The sequence below is a fragment of the Athene noctua genome, chromosome Z (genome assembly GCF_965140245.1).
Source record: "Athene noctua chromosome Z, bAthNoc1.hap1.1, whole genome shotgun sequence".
Classification (NCBI taxonomy): domain Eukaryota; kingdom Metazoa; phylum Chordata; class Aves; order Strigiformes; family Strigidae; genus Athene; species Athene noctua.
Genome location: NC_134077.1, coordinates 43,223,312 through 43,245,587, shown reverse-complemented (window position 1 = coordinate 43,245,587; position 22,276 = coordinate 43,223,312). Strand labels below are relative to the sequence as shown.

At 43.0% G+C, this 22,276-nt stretch overlaps 2 protein-coding genes across 5 annotated transcripts in view; one reads left to right on the top strand and one right to left on the bottom strand.

Moving 5' to 3' along the window:
* The window catches only part of IDUA (alpha-L-iduronidase), a 47,710-nt gene extending 36,003 nt beyond the window's left edge, over nucleotides 1-11,707 (top strand). For 2 of the 3 annotated variants that reach the window (XM_074932846.1, XM_074932847.1), the window contains exons 7-14: nucleotides 67-246; nucleotides 1,824-2,040; nucleotides 2,599-2,814; nucleotides 3,434-3,555; nucleotides 4,814-4,939; nucleotides 5,526-5,602; nucleotides 6,394-6,494; nucleotides 8,569-11,707. In XM_074932846.1, coding sequence (XP_074788947.1) covers nucleotides 67-246; nucleotides 1,824-2,040; nucleotides 2,599-2,814; nucleotides 3,434-3,555; nucleotides 4,814-4,939; nucleotides 5,526-5,602; nucleotides 6,394-6,494; nucleotides 8,569-8,669 — 1,140 coding nt within the window. In that variant the 3' untranslated portion in view covers nucleotides 8,670-11,707. The remainder of the gene's footprint in view (nucleotides 1-66; nucleotides 247-1,823; nucleotides 2,041-2,598; nucleotides 2,815-3,433; nucleotides 3,556-4,813; nucleotides 4,940-5,525; nucleotides 5,603-6,393; nucleotides 6,495-8,568) is intronic. The other variant, XM_074932848.1, reaches the window with a different exon arrangement.
* Nucleotides 11,708-14,595: 2,888 nt separating this feature from the next.
* Nucleotides 14,596-21,455, bottom strand: LOC141973878 (purpurin). 2 transcript variants are annotated; one of them, XM_074932850.1, is made up of 6 exons: nucleotides 21,320-21,455; nucleotides 20,307-20,424; nucleotides 18,724-18,860; nucleotides 17,056-17,168; nucleotides 15,756-15,968; nucleotides 14,596-14,695 (listed from the first exon to the last, which is right to left on the bottom strand). In XM_074932850.1, the coding sequence occupies exons 2-6, from the start codon at nucleotides 20,421-20,423 to the stop codon at nucleotides 14,685-14,687; spliced, it is 591 nt and encodes a 196-aa protein (XP_074788951.1). In that variant the 5' UTR covers nucleotide 20,424; nucleotides 21,320-21,455; the 3' UTR covers nucleotides 14,596-14,684. The 2 variants fall into 2 exon arrangements, with proteins under 2 accessions (XP_074788951.1, XP_074788950.1); XM_074932849.1 differs by having other exon boundaries at nucleotides 14,596-15,968.
* Nucleotides 21,456-22,276: the final 821 nt, after the last annotated feature.

The following is a 22,276-nucleotide window of genomic DNA, read 5'->3' as shown; positions in this document are numbered from 1 at the left end:
TTATGTCACACAGTGTTTACTACTGTTTGCTCACTTTCACTAAGCAGATATGAAATATTGTTACAGGGAGGTGGGAGTTCTCTCCACATCTTACAACAGGAAGTAGAAGCAGTTGAACAAATTCAGAAGCTGTTTCCAAATTTTGCTTCTGTTGCCATATACAATGATGAAGCAGATCCCATGGTTGGATGGTCCATTCCACAACTGTGGCGAGCTGATGTGACCTATGCAGCTATGGTTGTAAAGGTAATTCAGTTCATTGACAGTCCTGTCACAGTAGGGTCTCCTGATGCATGAATGCAGTTGCAAAAGTAGACACAGTCAATTTTTAATTAGCTACTCAGAATAATAGATCCGATAGAAGGAGAGTTCCTTATTGATACAGCTGGGGTTTCCCTGAATAGTCTATTTTCAGTATCTTTATTTAGTTTGTATTAATTTTCTTCATCTTCCCTGTAAAAATAAGCAACTGCTAACTAGCCTTCCATGTGTTGGAGAATATGTCAGATATTGTAACAGTCCCCCAGTTAGACCCACCTGATAAGACTGTACCTACACATCTTCTCTCCATGTAATACTTCTGCTAGCTATCTCCTCACTTATATGAGACATTATTTCCTAGCTGCTTCATAAGTTTGTTTCATCAAGAGACATCAGGTATAATTAAAAAGTCCCTTGATCTCTCAGCATAAGTCCATTCTTTGGTTACGGATAATGACTGTACATGTGGTCTTATTAATTCCTACTGTTGATCAGAACAGCAGAAGAGAATGCTCAGCATTCCTGCTCCTGCAGGAATTGTAGGCTGACTCCTAGCTCACCTCTTGCCCCTGCATAGCAGTAGTTCCTACTGCAGGCTTGTTGCTTTGCAACCCACCACCTTACACAGCATCCAGAGTTCACATGCTCCTGTGCAGAGTGGTAGTTCCCAAACCTGGGAGTATGTGTATCACCCAGAAACAGGATACACCTTATCAGCTGCTCCTGTGGAGACAAAGGCTCCCAGCTCCTTTAGGCTGCATACAAAGCAGTCTTGTCCAAAGCAACAAGTCACTGACTACACTGCAGGGAATTTCTGAGACAAAACAGTGTTTATAATGATGTAGTGATATGAAGAGGGGGAAAAAAAAAGACACATCCAATGGAAAATTAATTCTTGGGTGGATAGGAGCTGGAGCCCTGTGTTCCTTCGGGAACACAATTATAAGACCTTTGCAGTTGTCAGTGTTGTGAAATTCTGGTTGATTCTGATATTTAGACACAATCTGGTAACCAGAAAGCTTGGGAGCTCTGACATTTTGCAGGAAAGAAGCACAGAAACCACTGAAATACCAGGAGAACTAGTTCCATATTAGCACTGAGTGGGTAAAATGACTCATTGAGGAAGAGAATCCAGGACCAGCTCCCAGACACTTGTGTAGTGGGTACAGAGTAACTCCAGAGTTGGAGAACCATTTATATTTAATTGGTAAATGGTGAATCCAGATTATTAGTTCAATATTCAAGATAGTGGAGCATCATTTGTAGTGCAGTAGCTACGAAATATGTTCATAATTTATGTAGAGTAGTAGTAATAGTTACTTCAGAGACTTTTTATAGGAAAAACTATGTGGATACTTCACATTTTCCAGTGATTAATGTGTTACCTAAAGAATAGTTTCTTCCAAGAGTTGGGAGAAACAGTTTAGTTCTTCAATCTTTTCTAAATGGCAATGTGACAGCTCTTTTCAATATGCTGTAAAAATAATAAAAAAAACCCCAGACATTGTGTGTTTGTTAGATTTTCTTCAGGATGAATTCCTATCTTCTCTATGAACTTGCAGGTCATTATCCAGCATCAAAACCTGCTGATTTCCAAAGCCAACAACACCATCAACTACACACTGCTAAGTAATGACAATGCCTTCTTGAGCTACTACCCCCATTACTTTACACAGCGAACTCTGACAGCCCGTTTTCAGATGAACAATACAAAACCACCTCATGTCCAGATGGTGCGGAAACCAGTGCTGACTGTCATGGGCCTGCTGGCACTGCTAGGTATAGTAACCACTGATTAAAGAGCATATCAATAACCTCTTCTACCTAGAAGCTTCCTGCCTAAGAGAGATTATTCCAGTCATGCCACCACTGATAAAAGCAGGATTTCTCCTGCTCTTCCTCTGTTTACTAGCTGTGTTAAGAAAATGAAAATTAATTTCCTGTGAGAAATTAATAGCTCAGGAGATGTTCCTGACACTTTGTTAACCATTTGATTTAATTTACTGCTTTGTTTATACCCTCTGTATGCCAACCACTCTTTTTTTGTGACTGGTACTTCCCTCTTGTGCCATCACACCAGGCTGCAAATGTCTTTAAGAAATCCCCACAGCTGAAAGAACCATGCAGCATACTAAAGGAAGATCCTAATTCACTGTTACATACTTGGATGTTGCTAGCTGAACTGCTGAGCATAACTGCTGTAGTACATGCATGCTCTGCTGTTGTAAAATAAGCCTGAGTTAATGCTATACCTGGTAACATAAGCTAGAACATAGATTCCCATGTTATGACCGTTGACTAGCAGTGATGCTTACAGAGTTGTCACATTTTTTAAAGGAGAAAAGCAGATTTTTGCAGAAGTGAACAGCAGTGAAGGTGAAAGCAGTCAAAACAGCACAGTTGGTGTCCTGGCATCTGTGCACACCCCGAGTGAGGTGCAACCTTCAGACAGTTGGCAAGCAACTCTACTGATGTATTCAAGTGAGGATAACAGGACTTCATCCAACATCAGCACCATCACAGTGAATGCCACCCACTTCCCCAAACTTCGAGGTAAACAAACATCATGTGGGCAGCTCACATAATAGATCTTTAGAATAGAACATCTGCTGAAACACTTCTGCCTCGTTGCCTTTTTTTGCAAGAGTGAGTTTCACTTGCTAACTCTCTCTCTCATCTTTTGGGAACTCCCAGATTTTCTGAGATATGACGGTGCTCTTCTAGGAAAGGTTCTTTTTTAATGCCTGCACTTTGACTCTGTCTTTAATGGCAGCTGAAAGTGCTGCCTTTTTTGAAAGCTATTAATCTCAGTGTCCTTGGCTGCATATTGCCAGGCAACAATTACCTTACTGGGATGACTCCAACACAGCCAACATGACCACAGTATTACACAGTTGATGCAGTTGTCCAACAAACATGTGCAGCACCTGTGTGAAAAATAAGAGGGTTTCAGTTTTGGTTATGGAAGTAGCAGCTTGAAATTTAAACTTGGCAAATATAAATTGTGGAGCCTTTTAAGAGTGCCAGCCTTGTGACTTTCCAGTGGAAGCCAGGCTTTGAAGTGCTGAAATAACTTTTGAGAAGGTAGACTTAAACACCTTCTGCTAAATTTATTTTTGTTATCTTTAAATCAAAGTAAAGAGTTTACTCCCTTTCATTTGTGTTCCCAAAGAGATGGTGTATATGACATATTACCTGGATAACAACCAAACCAATCCCTATCTGAAGTGGAAAAAGCTGGGAAAGCCTGACTTTCCTTCCCCAGAACAGTTCCAGCAAATAAGGGATGCTGAGGTATGACCGTGTGTTTACTTGAAGTGTTGTATGGGTAGAGTGCTTACAAATTAGTTAACTACAGCTGAAGAGACAAGAAATCAGCTCAGGTAGTCAGAACTTCCTTAGTCATGTGTGTCTTGTATACAAATGAAAATGCACTCTCAGTCACAAAGAGCAATGTTGCTGATACACAACTTATACCTTTGCTAAGTATAGACACTAAATGTAGATGACCATTTTCTTTGCTACTGGCCTACCCTTAACTAAGGAGCCAGAGTTGCTCCAGAGCAAGTTCTAACTTCTCTCCTTCAGTGAGCCTTTCTGTTCTGTCTCCCCAAATAAGTCACATGGCCAAATTGCTGCATTAAAGAGTTGAAATGAACCCCACTCAATAACAGAAAACAAACAGCTCCCTGAGGTGGAAACTACCCAGCGCAAGTTCAGAAGACACTTGGAATCTCTCAAGGGCTCACAGGGAGGCCTGCAGTTTCCCCTCATCCTCAGCATTTCTGAATGCACCCCTGAGGGGCTGAGGAGTAAGTCCTCTCTGAGGACTCCTCCCTACTGAGAAAAGTCATGCCCAGATTACTTGCTATCTTTGAGAATATGAAAGCAGTTTGTCGCTTTAGCTACCTCTCCCATAGCTTTCCTATGCATTCAGACCCATGGGTTTAAATAAAGGAGGTCAACTCTATCTGCTTTGGGGCTCATAGACAGCAATTGCCTTCAGACTTTGGTGTACAGTACTATGTCTTCTCTTCCCAGTCACCATAACCCACTATTGCTGAGGCTGGTGGGATACTATAGGAGCCATCAGATCTTCCTTCATCAGGGCAGCAGCAAGGTTTTTAGATACTCTTGGCCATCTGGTGAAACTCAGAGACCAGTTGACTGGTTGTTGTAGCTAGCATAGCTTTCACTGCATTCTGGGAATCCATAGCTAAGAGACAGGGGTGTAGTTTGTAAATACCACCAGCCTGAAAGGCATCCATGGGAGATTACTAGAAGTGACAGACTGCACATAAAGGGCATTTGTGACCAACACAGTTCATGAGACACACAAACCCTCTGTTTCCTAAAGAGCTGGAAAATGGGCAAGATAGAAATGTCTCACAGCTTGAAGAACTTTGATGGCTCTAAGCCACTTACCAGCACCAACTCCATTGAAAATTTACAGTCCCAAAGTAAATACACAGTCCCTTTACACTGGTGTAACAGTTGGCTTTTAGGTGCTGTAATGAAAGATTATTCACAACACTTCTCTTTGGCTCCACAGGACCCAGTGGCAACAGGCCCATTCCCATTTCCTGAAGGTGGCATCCTGACAGTGAAGCAAGATTGTCCTGTTCCCTCAGTCTTTCTTATCCACATTTGTGCAAGACCCAGATCTGTTCCTGATCAAGTATGTGTTGTATTCTGCTGTGAGACTCACCAAATTAGAAACTGCTTCCTGCTTTAAATCTCACTAAGAAGAGCTGGACTAGCATTTGGGCCTATTATTTGTAAGCAGTTCTCTCTGATGAGAAGGCTCTTCAAGGCATAATTCAAGATAAAGCATTCACCCACAAGTGATAGAAGCCATCTCCTGAGATAAGTGCAAGTTTATCCATGGTGGGAAAATACTAATGCAGTACTGGAAAGTACAGTATCTTTTTTTAAATCACATCATATGCTTGAAAAAATCTTTCCAATTAATAACTGATCACTAAAAATAAAATGGAGTCATGGCTGTTGTAGATTAGACATCTGTATCTGCCTGTTCAGTCCCACACACGTTCACAGTGGTGCCCAGAGCTTCTGAAGGTGCTCTGCAAGGTTGACAGGTTGGAGACATAGGCTACAAAGCCACAGAGCCAGGAATTCTGGTTTTTTCCTGTCTCAGTGGAAAGAATCAAAGTAAATAATTAGTGAGGAAGGATGAACACAGAAATCTGACCTGGCTGATTGGTTTGTACAGTTTTCTTACATGGGCATGTGTCTTTGGACAGGTGACCGGTGTTCGTTTGATCCCTCTCACAAAGGGGCAGGTCATTGTGTTGTGGGATGATGGCTGTGTAAATTCAAAGTAAGTAACTTTTAAAATAAAATGTATGTAACTGAGTTACCAGCACATTACTCCCTAAGTTGCCACCAGTCCAACAAAGAGAAACAAGTTCACAAATTAATGACTACTTGCTCCTTCAGAGATGCTACAGTGCATATGTCTGACAAATGAACTGTAGGACCTACATGCAGTAACAATGGAAAGCAACCGTGACTGGTTTGCAGTCTGAACAAGGGAATCTGCCTGTTGCTTACCAGCATCCAATGGCATTTTTGAGGGACCTGCCTTCAGCATAGCAGACATGGAGATCCATGATAAAAGTTAATATTAGCAGCAAGTGCCTAGGTGGGATCTTGCACATCCTTGTAAGGGATATGAGCTGGAAGAGAAAACCTCCATTTTTTTTCTCCAGAAAGCTGTACTAGACTGGAAACCCTCTGTAGGTAAACTGTCAGAGGTGATCCAGTGTGCATTCACTCCCTCAGGAAGCACTGACTTAGCTCCTTTTCAAGCCAGTCTCCCTAGACTTTTCCTTCAGCCTTGATAACTGTGGTTTGGGAGTAAAAGATGCTTAACAGTTTGTGATGCTGCAAGTATTCAATATAGGAAGTCAGTCTGAGTGTTCTTCTGTGGGCTGTTGGAGCCGTGGTTCTTAATACTGACAATTGATGCCATCCCACATTTGGTAGGAATAAGTCAACTGAATATTTCCTATTTTTGCCCTTCGTTGTTGGAATGGCCCTGAGATGAAGATTTGATTGCTCACAGCATTATCAGCTGTATTTACTGACCTGTCTGTATTTCTTTTATAGATGTATAAAGACATTCGAAGTGGAGTTCTCACTAGATGGAAAAGCATACCAGCGGATTAATGCCAAAGACACAATATTCACCCTTTGGGTCTACAGTCCAGGTAAGGCAAGAATACACATTATGTAATCCGTCATGTTAATAGTGCCACTCAGGAGTGTGTGAAACACCATTTAGTAACTACTAAAGGTACATAGCTTGCTAGTGACATACACTGCCACCACAACTTCTTTCCTTGAGGACCATGTTCTCAGTGAAAGCTTATTCTCAAGAACAAGCACTAATTGACAAATCATCATGAGGACATTATTATTAGTATTGCCATGAGCAAAATCGTTGCCACAGAAGCTAGTCACTCAGCTGTGGGCCTGGCAAGCTCCCTGAGAGGCAAAGCAGCACTTTTATTTCTATTTGTAGCTAGTGTAGAAGCATGCAAAAATGAGAACAAAAAATTGGCTCCACATGACCACAGCTTCATGTTGTGTTCTTGGTAGTAAACTCACAGCAAGCCAAGTCTGAGGTTTGGGCACAGTCCCACAGGCTTTTGGGGTAGGCAATAGGAGCAAACTGCCTTGGTAACACTTGTTTTGTACCACTGTGTCTTGAGGTGTGAGACTGCCTAAAGATATGACATCAACACACAAGTAAGTGGGAGGTCACATCCACCTTTCATGGAGGGGTTGGTTGTCTTGCATTTATTGTGTTCTGAGCTGCTCCAGGGGAAGGTTGCAATTCTGCTCTCATCATGGACACCTGCCCCTGTTCCCATACCCTTTTGTGGCTTGGCAATCTTAAGCTATTGAGGGGCATCACTTCTATCACTTCTAAGTACAGGAGAGGTTCTCCTGTAGGACAGTTTGTCCTGGCTATCTGAACACCAGTCAAGGAGAGAGCCTTTTCCTTGCTGTTTCCTAAAGCTTTCTCTTTAGCCCTGACAAGCTGCCGAAGTTTTAGATGTTTCACATTAGAAGTCAGTGAGTTTCATCTTTGTCAAAAGGCAAAGCTTCACCCAGAGTCTGTGGTCATTTCTCCTCAAGTACAGCCTAGATGAAAAATGCTGAAAGAAGGTAGCAATATTTTCTTTGGGTATTTTTCTGGTTGTTGAGGGGGATTTTTTAACCAAACGTGGTCTAATCTCCAATGTAGCTGTCCAACAAGTATTACTAATAAGCACTGATCACAGCTGTTTAAAACACAGACAAGCCTTGCCTCAAAGTGATCCTAATAAAGAGCAGTTGAGAGATGCTTTTGCCAGAAACAAAAGCTCATCTTAGCCTGAAAAAGGCTTAGCATCAGCAGTGCGTGGATAGTAAAGTTCAGAGTTATTATTGCAATGTAGAGGCTACACAGGTAAGCAAAGACTGTAAATCATGGCTAAGGCAAATCTCTGAAATTAGGATTCATTATCATGTAGTGCTGTACATTTGGGGAACCTACCAGATTTAATTGTTTCAAAATCAAAAAAGAGAAGACTACTTGAAAAAATCTCACATCTCAGCAGCCCTTATTGGTAGTTACTTACTTCTCGCTCCTTATTTCTAGCATTCTTTTTCCTTTAGAAAAAAAAATTAAATACTAAAGCACACATAAAAACCATTTATACTGCTTGTGAGGCTAAAGACTCTGCTAGTGAAGGCTGTATTCTTTGAACTGGATCAAGAGTAAAAACCAGCAGAGCCACAGGATATCAGCTCACATACCTTTGGAACAAGTGGTGCTGCTTCCCGAGTTGAGCAGAGGGTTTTCAGTCAGCCTGCATGTTCTTCTGCTTCTTTGTTGATCTTACCCCCATATAACCTGTTCCAAAGGCACAATTCAGGCAGAGAAGTAAATCAGAAAAAAGGAAATTACTAGTTGTGGGTTTCAGAAGATGTCAGAGCCTTCTTCCAGAGGGACTGCTGGGATGGCAGTCCTGTAGCTGCACTTGCAAATCCTAATGAGGAGAGATTAGGTCCTTGGTGCAACAAAATAAAGAGCCAGTAATTGGCCATGAGGAATTCATAATTGTTTCTAGTTAGACAGGCACAGACACACTTATGTAGGTTGCAGAACCCATTTTACCACTTCCCTATTCTGTTCCACAAACCCACATTTTACAGTAGTGCCAGTTCCACGTCTTCCAAGCACTACAGGTGTCAGCCATTCACAGTGACCATTTCTAACCTTTTCATTTGCAGGAAGCTCAGTCTTCGGCTTCTACAGAGTACGGGCAGTTGACTACTGGGGGAAGGCAGGTCTGTTCTCTCTTCCTGTGAAATATGTTGAAGCTTTCAAGTGACTCTGCAGAATGGTGTTCGAATTGGTGACTGAGTGGTGTATGTTCCCTGCAAATGACAACTCCCCAGAAAAATAAACTCCTCCCAAGCTGAGGAGGGAGTATTGGAAGGACCTGATGAAGCAAGTTAGGAATGCAAGTTAAAACCAACTGTCCCTATTAACTCCTTAGAGCTCAAAAGACAGTGTTATTAAACAGCCACAACTGACAAACCAAATGGTACAATTGTAACAGGCTGCCGTAGGACTCGGATTCGGCTTGGTAACTAGGAATTATGGGAATAAACATTTATTATTCCCTGTTTTACACTGAGCTAATGGCCAGGATAACCAAAGATTTATAGAGCTCACAAACTGCAGCAGGAACAGGATGAATTGTATGACTGAGCGTGACAGAAAAAGCACAAGGAGGACCTGAGACTGAACTGCCTGCTTGCAATAATGCTTTGATTGAAAAGTGCACAGCAACCACATGTGTCCAGAGCATGAAGTGAAGGATCCCTGCTTCCCCACCAGTTAGTCACACATGCTCCAGTGGGTTATTTCAGAGCACTTACTATGTCTTCAGATGTATGTCTCTCACAGAGGGGTTCCCTCTGCATATGCCAGAGCTATTCACCGCACACAGGCAGAGGAAGGGGTAGCAGCTCATCCTCCAAGGGGAAGAAGGCACAGGAAGCTCTAGCTTCCATCCTTCCTTGACTTTTCTACTTTCAGCTTTTGCCCAAGTCACCTGTTTGCACTGTGGCTTTCAGCCACTGTCTCTTTGTGGTGGAAGCCACAAACCCTGACAGCCCTGCTTTCTCTCCATTGCTGTCACCTAGCCTCGTCTTCTGCAACCCTCATAGCTAACATCTGTCCCTAGGTGCGTCCACTCTCAGACTGTTGAGTGACCTGAGGCTTGGCTTTGGGTGGCCAGGAGAAAGCTGAAATGCTAGTTAGAGCCTTTTGTGTTTTCATACTGCAGGAGAGCACACTGTTGAATGTAACAGGAATGGTACTGACAACCATTTAGAAAATTAACCAAGAACTGTTTGAGCTTCTGTGTTTTGCAAAGCGTGTGCAGAAGTGTGTGACAGCCACAGATCATGGGCTACAGAACACCTCTGGCTGTCCTTGAAGCTGCCAAACACTTTATGTAACAGCAGTGTTCCCTGAAATTGCAGGGGTGTTTTTTTACTCTCCTCTTTTCAGAACTGGCACAGTTTGAACTGTGCCTTTAAGATCCTTGTAGAGGGAAGGATAACACCAGTGGAAACAGCTGGAGAGTGTTCCATAAGAGGAGCAACTTTGTCGCACAAACAAATCCCCTACTGCTCTCTTTGCTGACATCAGCCTCCTCACCAATGTAATAACAAAGACTGTATTTAGTGAAATGTTGAGAATTTGGACAAAATAAAACAAGTTTGCACAGTAGGAGAGAGATGAACTACCTCAAATGGCCTCACAACACAGAAAAGAAACATATACAAAAAGTCAGTATCTATGAGATGAGGCCTTGCATCTCCTTACCTTCTGGTTACTTGATCATGTGCTTATGCTGGAAGTTAGTCTTAAAAGGTTCGTTTTGTCACAGAATTCAGATGAAGTATTTCTTGCCTCACTAAAGTATGAATAAGGAATGCTTGTCACATGCTAATTTGCCAATTCCTTGCCCATAAAGGCTTGTGCAGAACATAAAAGGGCCATTGGAGCCTACTTAATTGATAACTTTCTGAGTTTCAAAAAAGTTAGAAGTTCTACTTGGATGGAGATAGTAAAAATACATTTCAAAGTTGCTATAACTGCCTCTATGTGAAGAATTAGAATACCCAGTTAAATAAAATCATTATGTCTTAAGACATATTGTTTTGCCAGTATGAAGTGGAACCGCAGAAAAAATAATGTTTAGAAGTATTCAAGTATAGATTCTTGAGAGATTTCGGTGCATCTGAAGCAGAGGAAGATACAGGAGCTTGAGAGACCAGTATAGCCTGTTAGGATGTCCTAGTTGAATAGCCGCCTGCCTGCCGCCTGGCAACCAGAATATAGCAATCTTTATCAAACCAGGGACCATGCACTGGTTACAGGTGTTCGAAAGAAAATGAAGCATAGCTGTTGTGAAGAGTATTGTCTTTTATCCTATTATATCCTAGATCCTATATCCTATATATCCTATTTATATCTATTTATCTATTATCCCCTATGCAGGGATGTAGTAGGAAAGGTATAGGTGTGCAAATCATGAAAAACAGAAGATCAAAAATCACTTTATTTAGCAGACAAACTTACACAAGTGGGGTCAGTAATGGCATATGTGAGGCGAATGATGCAAAGCTGATGAGTCCTGGTTGAATGTTTGGCTTTTGCGAAGATACAGAACAGAGAATGGCAGTTCGCTTACTCTTTCACTGTATTGAAGTCTGTCTCTATGGTGATTTCCTTTAGGGCAAGTTAGAAATATTTTAGAAGACTTTTTAGGCTGTGAGTTCTGCTGGCCTGGGATTTCTGCTTCTCAGCTGTGACAGACATCAGACTTGCAGCTACTTCTTTGAAGTGGTCTGTAATTCTCATGCTTAATTTCTTGGTCTTGATAAAAAGCAAAGAGTGCTGTTTTCTCTAGTTTCAAGGTAAAATTTCATACATTATTTTATTACTTATTGAAGCCTGAAAAAACCTGACAATCTGCAAGGACAGAGCTTAACCTGTTGTAAGATGCAAATAAAATCCAGTTTCTTAGGGTCAAGTCCAGCCACTTTTAAAATCTGTCACTAGGTCCCTCTTTTAGGACTTTTACATTAAACATCATCCAAACTGCTCAGGTATGTCTTGTGCTGACTGTAAAACCAAATAGGAAAAATCTAGCTGCATCTGTATGATGAGATTGTTTGCCTGCTCTTCAAGCAAAAGCTTCTGAGGCTATGTGACAGTTTTGCAACTGATTGTTAAAATGAATGCTAGGGAAAAACCTTTCAAAGGAGTGTTTTGTCTAACTGTGTATGTACTGCATTTTTGTATGTACTGCATTTATGCTACCCAATAAAACCAGTTTTTAATCTTTCACATGGACCCTGTAAAAACAGGATCTGATCATTGTGTTCTAGAAACTGCTCAAAACTCTTGTGTCAACAACTTAATCTTGGGAAGTAAAGCCTGTTCTCAAGGTATAAAAGATAGCTTGATTGGTGCAAGTTCCAACATTACATAAAAATGACACGTGAAGGGAGTGTGACTGTAAGAAATTTCAAGGCTGAAGTAGGAACATAAATGCATAGATTGCTTCCGTTACCACAGCCCAGGAAAAACTGGTCTAACTCAACATGGTATTGTAGCATCTGATCCCAGGACTTGCAGTGTCCTTGCTGAGAGGAGGTTCAGTGGTGCATGAAGGACAATATCCTTGCAGGATTCCTCCTGCTGTTGCACAGTCATAGCCTTTCTGCCAGCATTAAAGGACCTCTGAGGACAAAACAACAGTTCCTTTTAATTTTTAAACAGCTTTTTATTTTCTCTTGTTAGTGGAAAGTTTGTGCAGGACAGAGATTATGACTTGGGACCTGTACGTGCACTTAAAATTGGGAATAATAGACTGCTTCTCATCAGCCGATGACAGAAATGTGTCTGCCTCTAGACATACCCCAGATATCTTATATTTAACTCAATAGAATAACAGGATACATGTAAATCGGATCAGAATACACTCGTAGCCTGCCCTACTCCATCTTTCACATTTCTGCAGTCAGTGGAGTGAAATGGGTATTAGCTAACTCCCGTCTGTTTGTTAACTCACCAGATCATATAATGAGGAGGGTCTGCATGTACCTCCAAGAGCAAGGCAGATTCTTGAAGCACATATAACTCCATCATGTGTTCTCCCAGTATCACCACTGTCCTATGAACCTGGAGGCACAACCTTGTGTGTCTGAGGAGGGATTTCACTGCGTAACTCATCTGAACAGACTATACCAAGCGCAGTAAGGATGTGCCTGGTCCTGCATATATATCGGTCTTACTAGGACTCCCATCTGTTCTGGTCATGAAGTTATTATAACTGTAGACATTAAAAATCCCACTTCTCTAGGACTGGTAGTATTGGTCTGAATGCCCTGGCCAAAGGCCAGGGTCCTTCAGCTAAAGGTTAGCGTTGTCTAATCACTTGTGATACAAGTCCCAAGTTCACAGATCTCCACCCTAATACTTCCTTATGGGAGAGGGAGGGCAAGTGGTGAACATTCAATCAATGCACTGACCTTGCACTTAGTCCAGCACAACAGACTGGTGTTTTTTCAACATTCAGTAGTCTCTAACTATGTGGGGTTTTGTTTGCACTGTCTGCTGCTCGTCCTTTGCTTTATATGGTAGTTCACCATGTTGTTGCCTGTCAGACTAGCTTTCCCTAGATCAGAAGAGCAAAGAACACCAGCAAGGAATATTGCTGTCTCAAGCCTCAGGCGTCCCGCCCGGAAATCCTGGGAAACCCAAGCCTGAGAGACTTCCCTGCATCCCTGGATAGTGTCTCTGGCCTTGGAGAAGAGTGTCTAGTGATTTTTATGCTCCTTCCAACAGATGCAGTTGATAATTATTGGATACTGTAAGTAAGATTGCGCAGGCATCTTGCAGAAGCTCTTCTATATGATAGTGTTCTGAAGGTCTTCACTCAATGTCAACCTTGTGCCACATACCTTTTGAAACCCTCAGGAGCAGAGACTGATCAGCTTGGTCTTCCCTCTGTGCTTTGTAATCATGACTTATAAAAATTTGTGTTTCTGACAAACTGCAGAGTTCAGCAGGGAGCTTGGGGTGTTCTGGACTGGTAGTTTTATTCATAGGAAACATTCAAAGTGAATGTGATTTTACTAAGACCAGTGGAAAATACATGACAAAAATGCTGTCTTGGGTTACCTCTTTTCTAGATGGAGTTGTCTAGATACTATTCTGTTGGTTGCCTCTATGAAATTCTTCGCCATAAAATCTGTCAGTTCTATATCTTTCAGTTCTATGCCTCTCAGATACTGGAGGCTGGATTATGAAGGCAGTGGGGAGTAATTTACTGCTTATGCCACTAGAAATGCAAGTAACTGCTTATTTAAAGCAATGTCCCAGTGTTATTGAAAGGAACATCTGCTTTACTGTATTTGTGATTCAGGGGCTAGTTAGAAATACTCCATGCAGACTTTTGAGTGTTCAGATGTTACCAGAAATAACCATGAGCTATTACCAGGCAGCAAGGATCACACTATCAGCTTCGTCTCAGAGCTGTTGTTCAAGACGATTTCTTAGCTTCAGAATTTAAATAGAAATACTGGGGGGAGAGGTATGTTGTGTATGCTAGGGCCCAGCAGACACCACAATCCTTTGTTGCTTTGCATAGCCTCACCTGGGACCTCCATATGCAAACCCCTTGCCCATGGTCTACAAACCCTCTTCAGCTCGCCCAGGCCCCAGCCCCTTGGGACCCTGGATGCAGGTAGCTCTGCCTCTGACCCACTTTCCAGTCCTGCTTCTGACTGGAGCCGCCTCGCAGGTGTGCCTGTGTCCTGTCCTGTGCTTTGCTGCCCTCACTTGCTGGCTGGTCTTCTCAGGTGAACCCCAGACCTGCCCTTTCATCTTGTGTTTGTCTGAGAATCAGCCCTGTCAGTGGACCTGTCCCTGTCACCACCCCTGCCCTGCTCCCCCTTCTTGGTGCACAGGAGGGACACTGGCTTGCCTGTGCTGGGGCCAGCCTTGGCTGCTGTCTTACCTTTCCTCAGCAAGCAGCTCTGCTCTTCCTGTTCCCTGACAGGACAGCTGTTCAACAAAAAGCAGTTCCAGACGTGGGGTTTTTTTTAAAAATTTATTGACAAATGCCATGTCAGGTATTCCCTTGAAAATTCAAATATCAATACTATATTGCACAGTTTACAAAATCCCCAACATTTTGATGTGTTTTTCAGGAAAAACACACTAGTCCATACTATTTAATTTTTTTATTAGCTGAGTGGCAATTTCAACACCAACAGGTCTGGTTTCTGCGCTTAAGTATAGGATCAGAAGTGTGGTTTTAGCAGGCCCCTGGAAAGAAAGAGAAGTAAATTTTAGTCCTTGTAAGTAAATTTGCAAAGTGCCTTAACAGCCTTTTTAGTTTCAGTGAAGCTGTAGCTACAACCTTCCAAGGGTACTTCTGAATCATAGTACAAGATTAGGATGGGAGGGTGCGAAACTGGCAGTTTGCATTGCTCTGTGTCTTTTGACACTTGCACAGCCTATGTTAGTTCCAGCCACCCATGAGTTTTCTGTTTATGTGAGCACCTAGGCATGAGTCCACAAACCAACTCCCCTCCCTCTGCTACAGTAAACAGTAGGCAGGATCATGGGGCAGGGCTGCCCATACCGGTCCCATAACCTTGGATGATGCCAGCACCCGCTCTCTAGTGGAGCACTGGCTCACAAAATGATGTGCCATTCAGAAGGTTTTAGCTCCCATTTCTTGTGCAGCGCTGCAGAACACGTGTGTTACCATGGCAATCCCCCAGTCTAGGCCCTCAGGCCCAGCTTAGTAAAGGGTCAATCTCCAGGCAAGGCAGAGTGCATGTGAAGGGTGTGGGCACTCAGCTGCCAACAAAGAGGAATTTCTGCCTCCAGCATAACCCTAAAAAATTATTTGCCTATCTCACAGGCAGCACATGAACTAGAAGATCAGCTCCCATGCCTCCAGAAAAAAAGCTCTCTCAACATGGGCTTTAGACTTGCCCAGTTCACATGTATGTGACACAACTGCTGACTCCCACTGACATCAGACATGGTCAGAACCACTGCTCAGAGCTGCTAATCTCTGCTACTCAGACCTCCCAGGACACAAATCATGATGGAGCTAAGAGGAGCGAGGGTGCTCCTTCCTGGAGATTGCTTCTCTTCCTTTCCTGGAGGACAGTGCATAGACCTAAGGTAAGATGTGGTAATCCATGTGGCCAAGACAAGGTATTTCCTTATTGAATATGATATACAAAAAGGTTGCTAAAAGAGTACAACTTAGTTTGCTATGGTTCTGTCACATTTACAGCAAATGCAGTCCCCTAGTTTACAAGCTGCCAGAGCAGCCATTTCAGTAAATTTGCTAATTAGCCCAAAGTACCTGACTGAAGTACGGGCTGGAACTGGCCAGACATGCAAATTTCTTCCTGCTTCTGACGCACAATGCGCTGAATGGCTGTGGGGAGGCCACGGGGGTTGCGTGAGAAGATCAGGGAGTAGCCATCATCACAGGAGCCATCCTCCTTTAAACTGCGGCAGGCATAGGTAATGGCATAGTTATCATAGTCAGTGTCAATCACCCAGTAGTTGTCCCCTGAAACATCAGAACACATGTCACTGTGGGCAAAACAGAGCAGAGGTGGACCCCTAGTCATTCCACAGGGAGACACCTCACTGCAGCACATGGCAGAGAGAGCTTCCCAAAGGATCTAAAGTTGCCTCCCACATCCAGTTTATGTCCACACCATGAAGTGAAGACAAGCATAGGGGGACAAGCATAGGGCATCTTGAGACCACATTGTTTCCTGTGATGTTCAGTGCATTTTCACCTTTAGTTTCTTCATCTTAAAGTATTAGGAGGATTAGGACTTTCCAATGACAAAAAAATCACTTTATGTTTCTCACCCAAGCATGGGGGAGACAGGACATACAGATTAAATTCTGGCCATACAGATTACTTCTCCTATACAGGAAGCCTCGGCAAAACATGCCTCCTGTTTTCCAGCCTTGCTAAACTAGATGCATTTTGGTGTGGCTTATCTGCCGGTACTAAGTGAATGTACTTCTTTCTTATGCATCAGCAGGCCAAGTCCTGCCCAGGTTTCACAGATGGAGTCCCACAGGTATGGGATACTCAGGCATAAAGTATGAGGTGTGCTGGGTGCATAACTGAGGTTCAGCATGAGCAGTTTCTGCAAGGGGAACTTCAGTTAACAGCTCCTTTTGTTGAGTCCAGCTGTGTCTGTCTGAGGAGAATTGTGCCTTGCTGATAAAGTGCAGATGTGGGTCCACATGTCACCTCTTATGAGGACTACAAGGACAACTGACCCTCAGCACCTTTATAATGCCCACTGTGGGGCCCAGGAAGTATTGTTTCCCTAGGTTCTGCACCCCACTTGGCTGTACAAAATCTGCGTGTATGGCCAATTGCCTCTGAGCTGCATCCTCCCTGTTAATATATATGGTGTATAGGTGGAGTCTCTGGGGAGTCCCTGGATCCTGCCCCTTCTGTGGATATAAAAAGCAGTACTCAGATAAACGTCCCTCCAAAAAATGATTCTTTGCCTCCAGCTGAAGCAACATGAGCTCAGTTGTTTTTCCTGCTCATATACTGAAACACACAAATCTGTGCAGCTGTTAAGCTGTCAACCAGCACCAGAGGGCTGGAGAAGTTCACTCACCACCACTGGAGAGGTAGCTGGCCAGGCCCTGGTAGGTCATGTACATTTTTGCTGGAGTGGTTGGGTCAGGTACTGTATACTGAGCAGCCATATCAGCACAGATCACCCAGAACCTGAAACAAGATCCATGAGACTGAAGGTAAAATCCTGCAGCATGTGAGCTTCAAATGGATGTCCCTCACTCAGGACTTGGGCAAGAACCAGACTATGGTTCACCACAGCTGCCTCAGGAGTGGGCATGTCCTTTCTTAATGCAAATTCACTGTTTGTCATTAAATAATGCAAATCTGTGACATTCCCCCCCCATCACTGACAGCTGCTGTCTAGTTCCTGCCTCTGCTGTTATACTGCACTGCAGCTGGGGCAGGGCACTGACCCTCCTGCAGCTCAGCAGGCTTTTTACAGCCCGTTTCTGTACAAGCAGACAGTCACCAAGCAGAATGATGGACAACCTTTCTTGGCTCCCTGCTAGCAGTTTGTAGAGTGAGCTGACCTGCATTCAGGTTCATTCTGACTCCTTTGCTGTGTCCCCAGGTGGAGGCAGACTGTTGGCTGTCCTCTCTCTAACCCTTCCTAGCTCTATTGGCACAGGGACGTCTGTGAAAGGGTGGAAATAATAACAGCCACTCTGCTGTCCAAACTAGTGACAGGCAAGAACTCTGTAGGTGCCTGAACAGCCTATCTATCTTTATCGTTCATTTCTTCTAATGCCCTTCTCTGGTTGGCATCTGTTTGCTTTGAATACTACCTGCATCTTAGCACAGTTTGTCAAGCATTACCTGGATTTGTGAAACAGTGGAGGGGTCTTCGTTCCCTTCCTCGCACAAGCTTCTCCTTTACCCTGCCATTGCAGAAATGGGTTCCCAGCAGCCTTGAGACCCCACTTGGTATTTGAAGAGTCCTTTCAGGAATCTTCCCACCCACACTGCATGGCATGCCTACAAAGCTTTATTTGCCCCATTCCAAAATATCCCGGAGTGCTGTGCTGTTAAGACTTATAATGTTCATAGCCACCTGCTCTACTGTTCATGCAGTCAGGCAAATTTTGGTAGTTAATGCACAACAGAACTAGTGCTAGCCTACTGGAAGCTACAGATATTTTTTTTTTTCTACACGCAGAATGCTATTTAATCTCTTTACATGCTGTAATTCTTTATGGTAACCATGACCAGTAGGCAAAATTCAAGCTTCCTTCCACCTGTCTATTCAGGCATCACAATGGCATTCAAGAGTTAACCATGTGTTTTCCCCAGAAGTGCATCCAACACTGTGTTGGATGTGTGATGATGTAATAATGCTCACTTACACTCCTTCCCCTGAACCTCTCAGTGAAATGAGACCTGTCCTGCCCTCACAGCCACACATGCTTCACTAGCTCCTCTCACCTGGTTGTAATTCATTTACCTAACTGCTCCATTATTCAAGATTTGACTTTATAATTGACTTCATGCAGTAGTTTGTGATGACCCAGTCTAGAGCCAGGCTGAGAAGTGACCCAGGACTCAAAAGTGTCTAATGGCTGGCTTCTAATATATTACCTTGATTGAGTTTCTCTTTTTTGATGAAGAAAACCTCGTTGTGCTGTGCGCTCAGGATAGACCACCATCCATGTCCCCCTACTCCAGTACCTCATGGTGACAGCTAGAGATGAAAGTCAAGAGAACTCACCCAAAAAGCTTCACTCGACCTTTGGAAGATGCTGTCATTGTGCCATCTTCCTCCACTGTGTACTCAGCAGAGATGTTATCCTGAAGGAAAAGGCCTTCTGGATCCTTCTTGGCCAGAGCATACCATTTCCCTGCATACTAACATGAAAGAATATTAATACCTGGATTAATCACCATGGCAAGATTAACACAAAAGCGTTTTTGTAAACATAGTGCCCTTCTAACTGACCACTGCCTGGCATATGAAGGCTAAGTTTGGGTGGGTATGTAGCACACAGGTCCTGCTACACCACATGAGGAACGCTTGCCTCTGTGCCAGGAGGGTGGATCTGGCAACTCTGTACTTCTGTGTGCATGTACTCATTGTCATGTGAAACATTCCTGCCACAGTGACCCCGCACTGAAAGCTTCTCCCATCCTGAGATGCCTGCTGGGAGTCGTCCATTTCTCCCCTGTGCCCATTCAGGCCCCTGCTTTTCCATGAAAGATATCATCAGTGATACCACAATGCAGCCACAAGGACCTTAGGAAGCTGGCTGAAGACAATCTTATGACTGCCAGGGGCCACAGTTGACCTCTGATGGTGAAAAGGCTCTACCCAGAGAAGCAGAAAGTGATCACTCTGTGCTATGAAGAGGAAAAAATGTGTTTCAGAGGTTAGCAGCAGAGGGAAAAGAAATGAGATTAAGGGGATGAAAATTTCTAGGAAAAAAGGAGTCCCTGATATGAGCAATATCTAGTAAAATGAATATAAGGTCTAAATAGGTTACTGACAGAGAGGAAGCCCTCAGAAGTTAACATTATTAGTAGAAATAATGAAAGTGAACTTAACTGTGTTAAATTTGATTCTTCAGTGAAGGTAATGAGATTTGTTTGGCAAGTTACATGCTTTAGCCTGAAGCCGAGTTTATAATTCCCAAATACAGGAGCCTAAGAAAAACTTTTTAAAACTGGTATGTTCACAAAGTTATCCCCAGACATGGGTTTGTTTCCAACAAAGCCAAGCTTGTATAGAGGAAGCACTGGCCCCACCCCAGCTGCAGCTGGAAGTGATGTTTGCTGAGGAACGGTCAAAATAGGTACTGGCACACCTGTCTGGACCTTGTCAACACCAAGTTAGCCCTGATTTCCTCCTCAGAGGCAGGCAGATTAAACAAGAGTAAGTCTGTGTTCAGGACACCCAACTAGATTATCTTTCAGTTTGCTGACTCCCAAGAATGGCCATTGATGGGTGCAAATCCCCAAGGGCATATGTTTGGGCTTTCTCTCTGATGGGGTTATAAATTGTTTAATTCATGGAAACACTTAAAGTTGAGATCTGTACTGAGCTTCGATCTGACAGAAGATGATGTCTAACAGAATAACATCCCTGACTTTCAAGGCCTGTGTTACCATAGCGCTCAGAGGTTAAACAGTAGTGAGAAAAACAAACGTCATAAGTGTCTGAGAGACAGCATACAAAAAGAGCTAACTTTTTGGTGAGGAACCTAAGGAACCCCTTTAAGATTAACACAACCCATAACCTGGAAAAACAGTTCATATATGAAGCTTCTTTACATATACTGTTGAAGTAATCATAATTACCCTTTTTGGATCAAAATTCTCTTTCACAGAGAAAGACTCCACTGCACAGGTCTGAGCTAGGCTGTATTCAACCCTGGCGAAGATTGAGGCCAGGAAAATATACTGTGCGTATTTCATTCTGCAAGACAAAAGCAAACGTGGGGTTTTATTTTATGCAGTAAATATGGGTAGCTAGTGCTGTGCCTACAGATACATTCCCTTCATCTTAAAACTAGTTTCCTTCTGTTCTGAGTAGGCTACCAACCCCTCCACTGAGAAACCACTGGGTCATCGTGGTGCCTAAATCCAGACAAAACTGAGCATCAATGGCAATTACTTGCAAGAGTATTTTGCTTGTCAGTAGCATTTTTACATTATAAATCAAGCCAGATTCTGGATAAGGTTGGTAAGAACTGATAAAAGTTTGAATTTTTAAAAAAATTTTTGTTTTCACAAAAAGAATAACATTCTGATGAGCTCAGGTAAAGGACTGTTGGCTCTAAGGGTGTTGTTTCTAATTATTTGATGGTGAGTGTCCACTTTGCTTTCAAGCCAGCAGAGCTGTGTTTTTTATAACCAGCCCTCATCACTGAAACAGGCTCTTACTAGCTGCCTACTCTAATGGCAAAATGTATCTTGGTATTGTCTGCCCTCAGACCATTCCATTTACAAACATGACAGATAACATTCAGTTTCTAGAGCCTTGATTTGCCATTGCAACATAGCCACAATGTGGCCATGGCTTTATTTGTCTCCTCCAGTATCCCAGCTCATCTGCATCCCAGCATATTTTTTTCTCACACTTTGGAAAGAGAGAACCTGCATATACATTCTTTCAGAGTGTATGACCCTGAATACCTGTTCTTGATGCCAAGATAGAACACTATTACCTGAAAGTTGGCCTGCAGCATCCAAGCTGAGTTTATAACGAAACACCTTAGCAGTTACTCTGTTCCCATCTTCTGCCATGCAAGCTGCACTTCCCGGCTGCAAGAGATGCTAATCTGACCCACCTCTGCCAAAGAGACACCTACCTGTTCGGGTAAAGATGTTGAAGATCTCTGAGACTACTCTGCTTCAGTCTTTGGGCTTCCGTCAGTGGGAGAGTTTTGTGTCAGTTGCCCTCCAGCTGCCTTTAAATAATGTATCTGCAAAGTCACTAATTGGTTATTTTTTCTCGTGTGCCTGAATAAAACACTTAATCTTGGATAATCCATTATGTAAAAACCAACTGTAATCCTCACACTGGTGGGTCTGACTGCTATACTAATACAAACACAGCTTTTACATAATGGAAAAAGCTGACCAGAAAGCTAGTAAGTCTGCTGATGTGATTGTACTACACCTTTGTCCCATAGAAGTCTTTCTGTTTCTAACACGTGTTAGGAGAATAAGCACAGAGCATTAACCAGAGAAACTCATGGACTATACATAGTCATCTGCACAGGCACATGTTCATATTTGACAACTTGCAGGGAGAAGATACCTGATTAGCTCTTCCAATATCTGCATCATCAAATTAAGGTGATCCTTGCAAGAGTAGGAAGATGTTATACATTATCTACTGGGAGAAAAAAAAAAAAGTGCAAAAATAAAGATTTTGCATTCATGTTCACATCAAAATCTTGGAGTTTCTAGTTCTCCTGTGCACTGGAATATATTTATACACTTTCTTCCCAGCTCATCTTGTCATCATTCCCAGTTACATAAAATGCTACAGCTCTCCCCTTCCCAAGGTGTGCTTCCTAGAAGTCTTCCATGGGGATGCAATAAAGCATGAAAAGTTTAGAAGGCAGAAATGTCCATAAAAACATTTTTGGAAGCAAACTGCCTGCCATTCTTAGAATTTCACCAAATGTCCAAAGAATTTCCCCAACGGCAAAGGCTGTGCATGTCCTCTTTCTACTCAGGCTCATCAGGGAAGAGGGGCCCAAGAAAGCTGGTTGGAATTCAAGGATCACCTCCTCCTCCAAGCTCAGGAGCGAGCGATG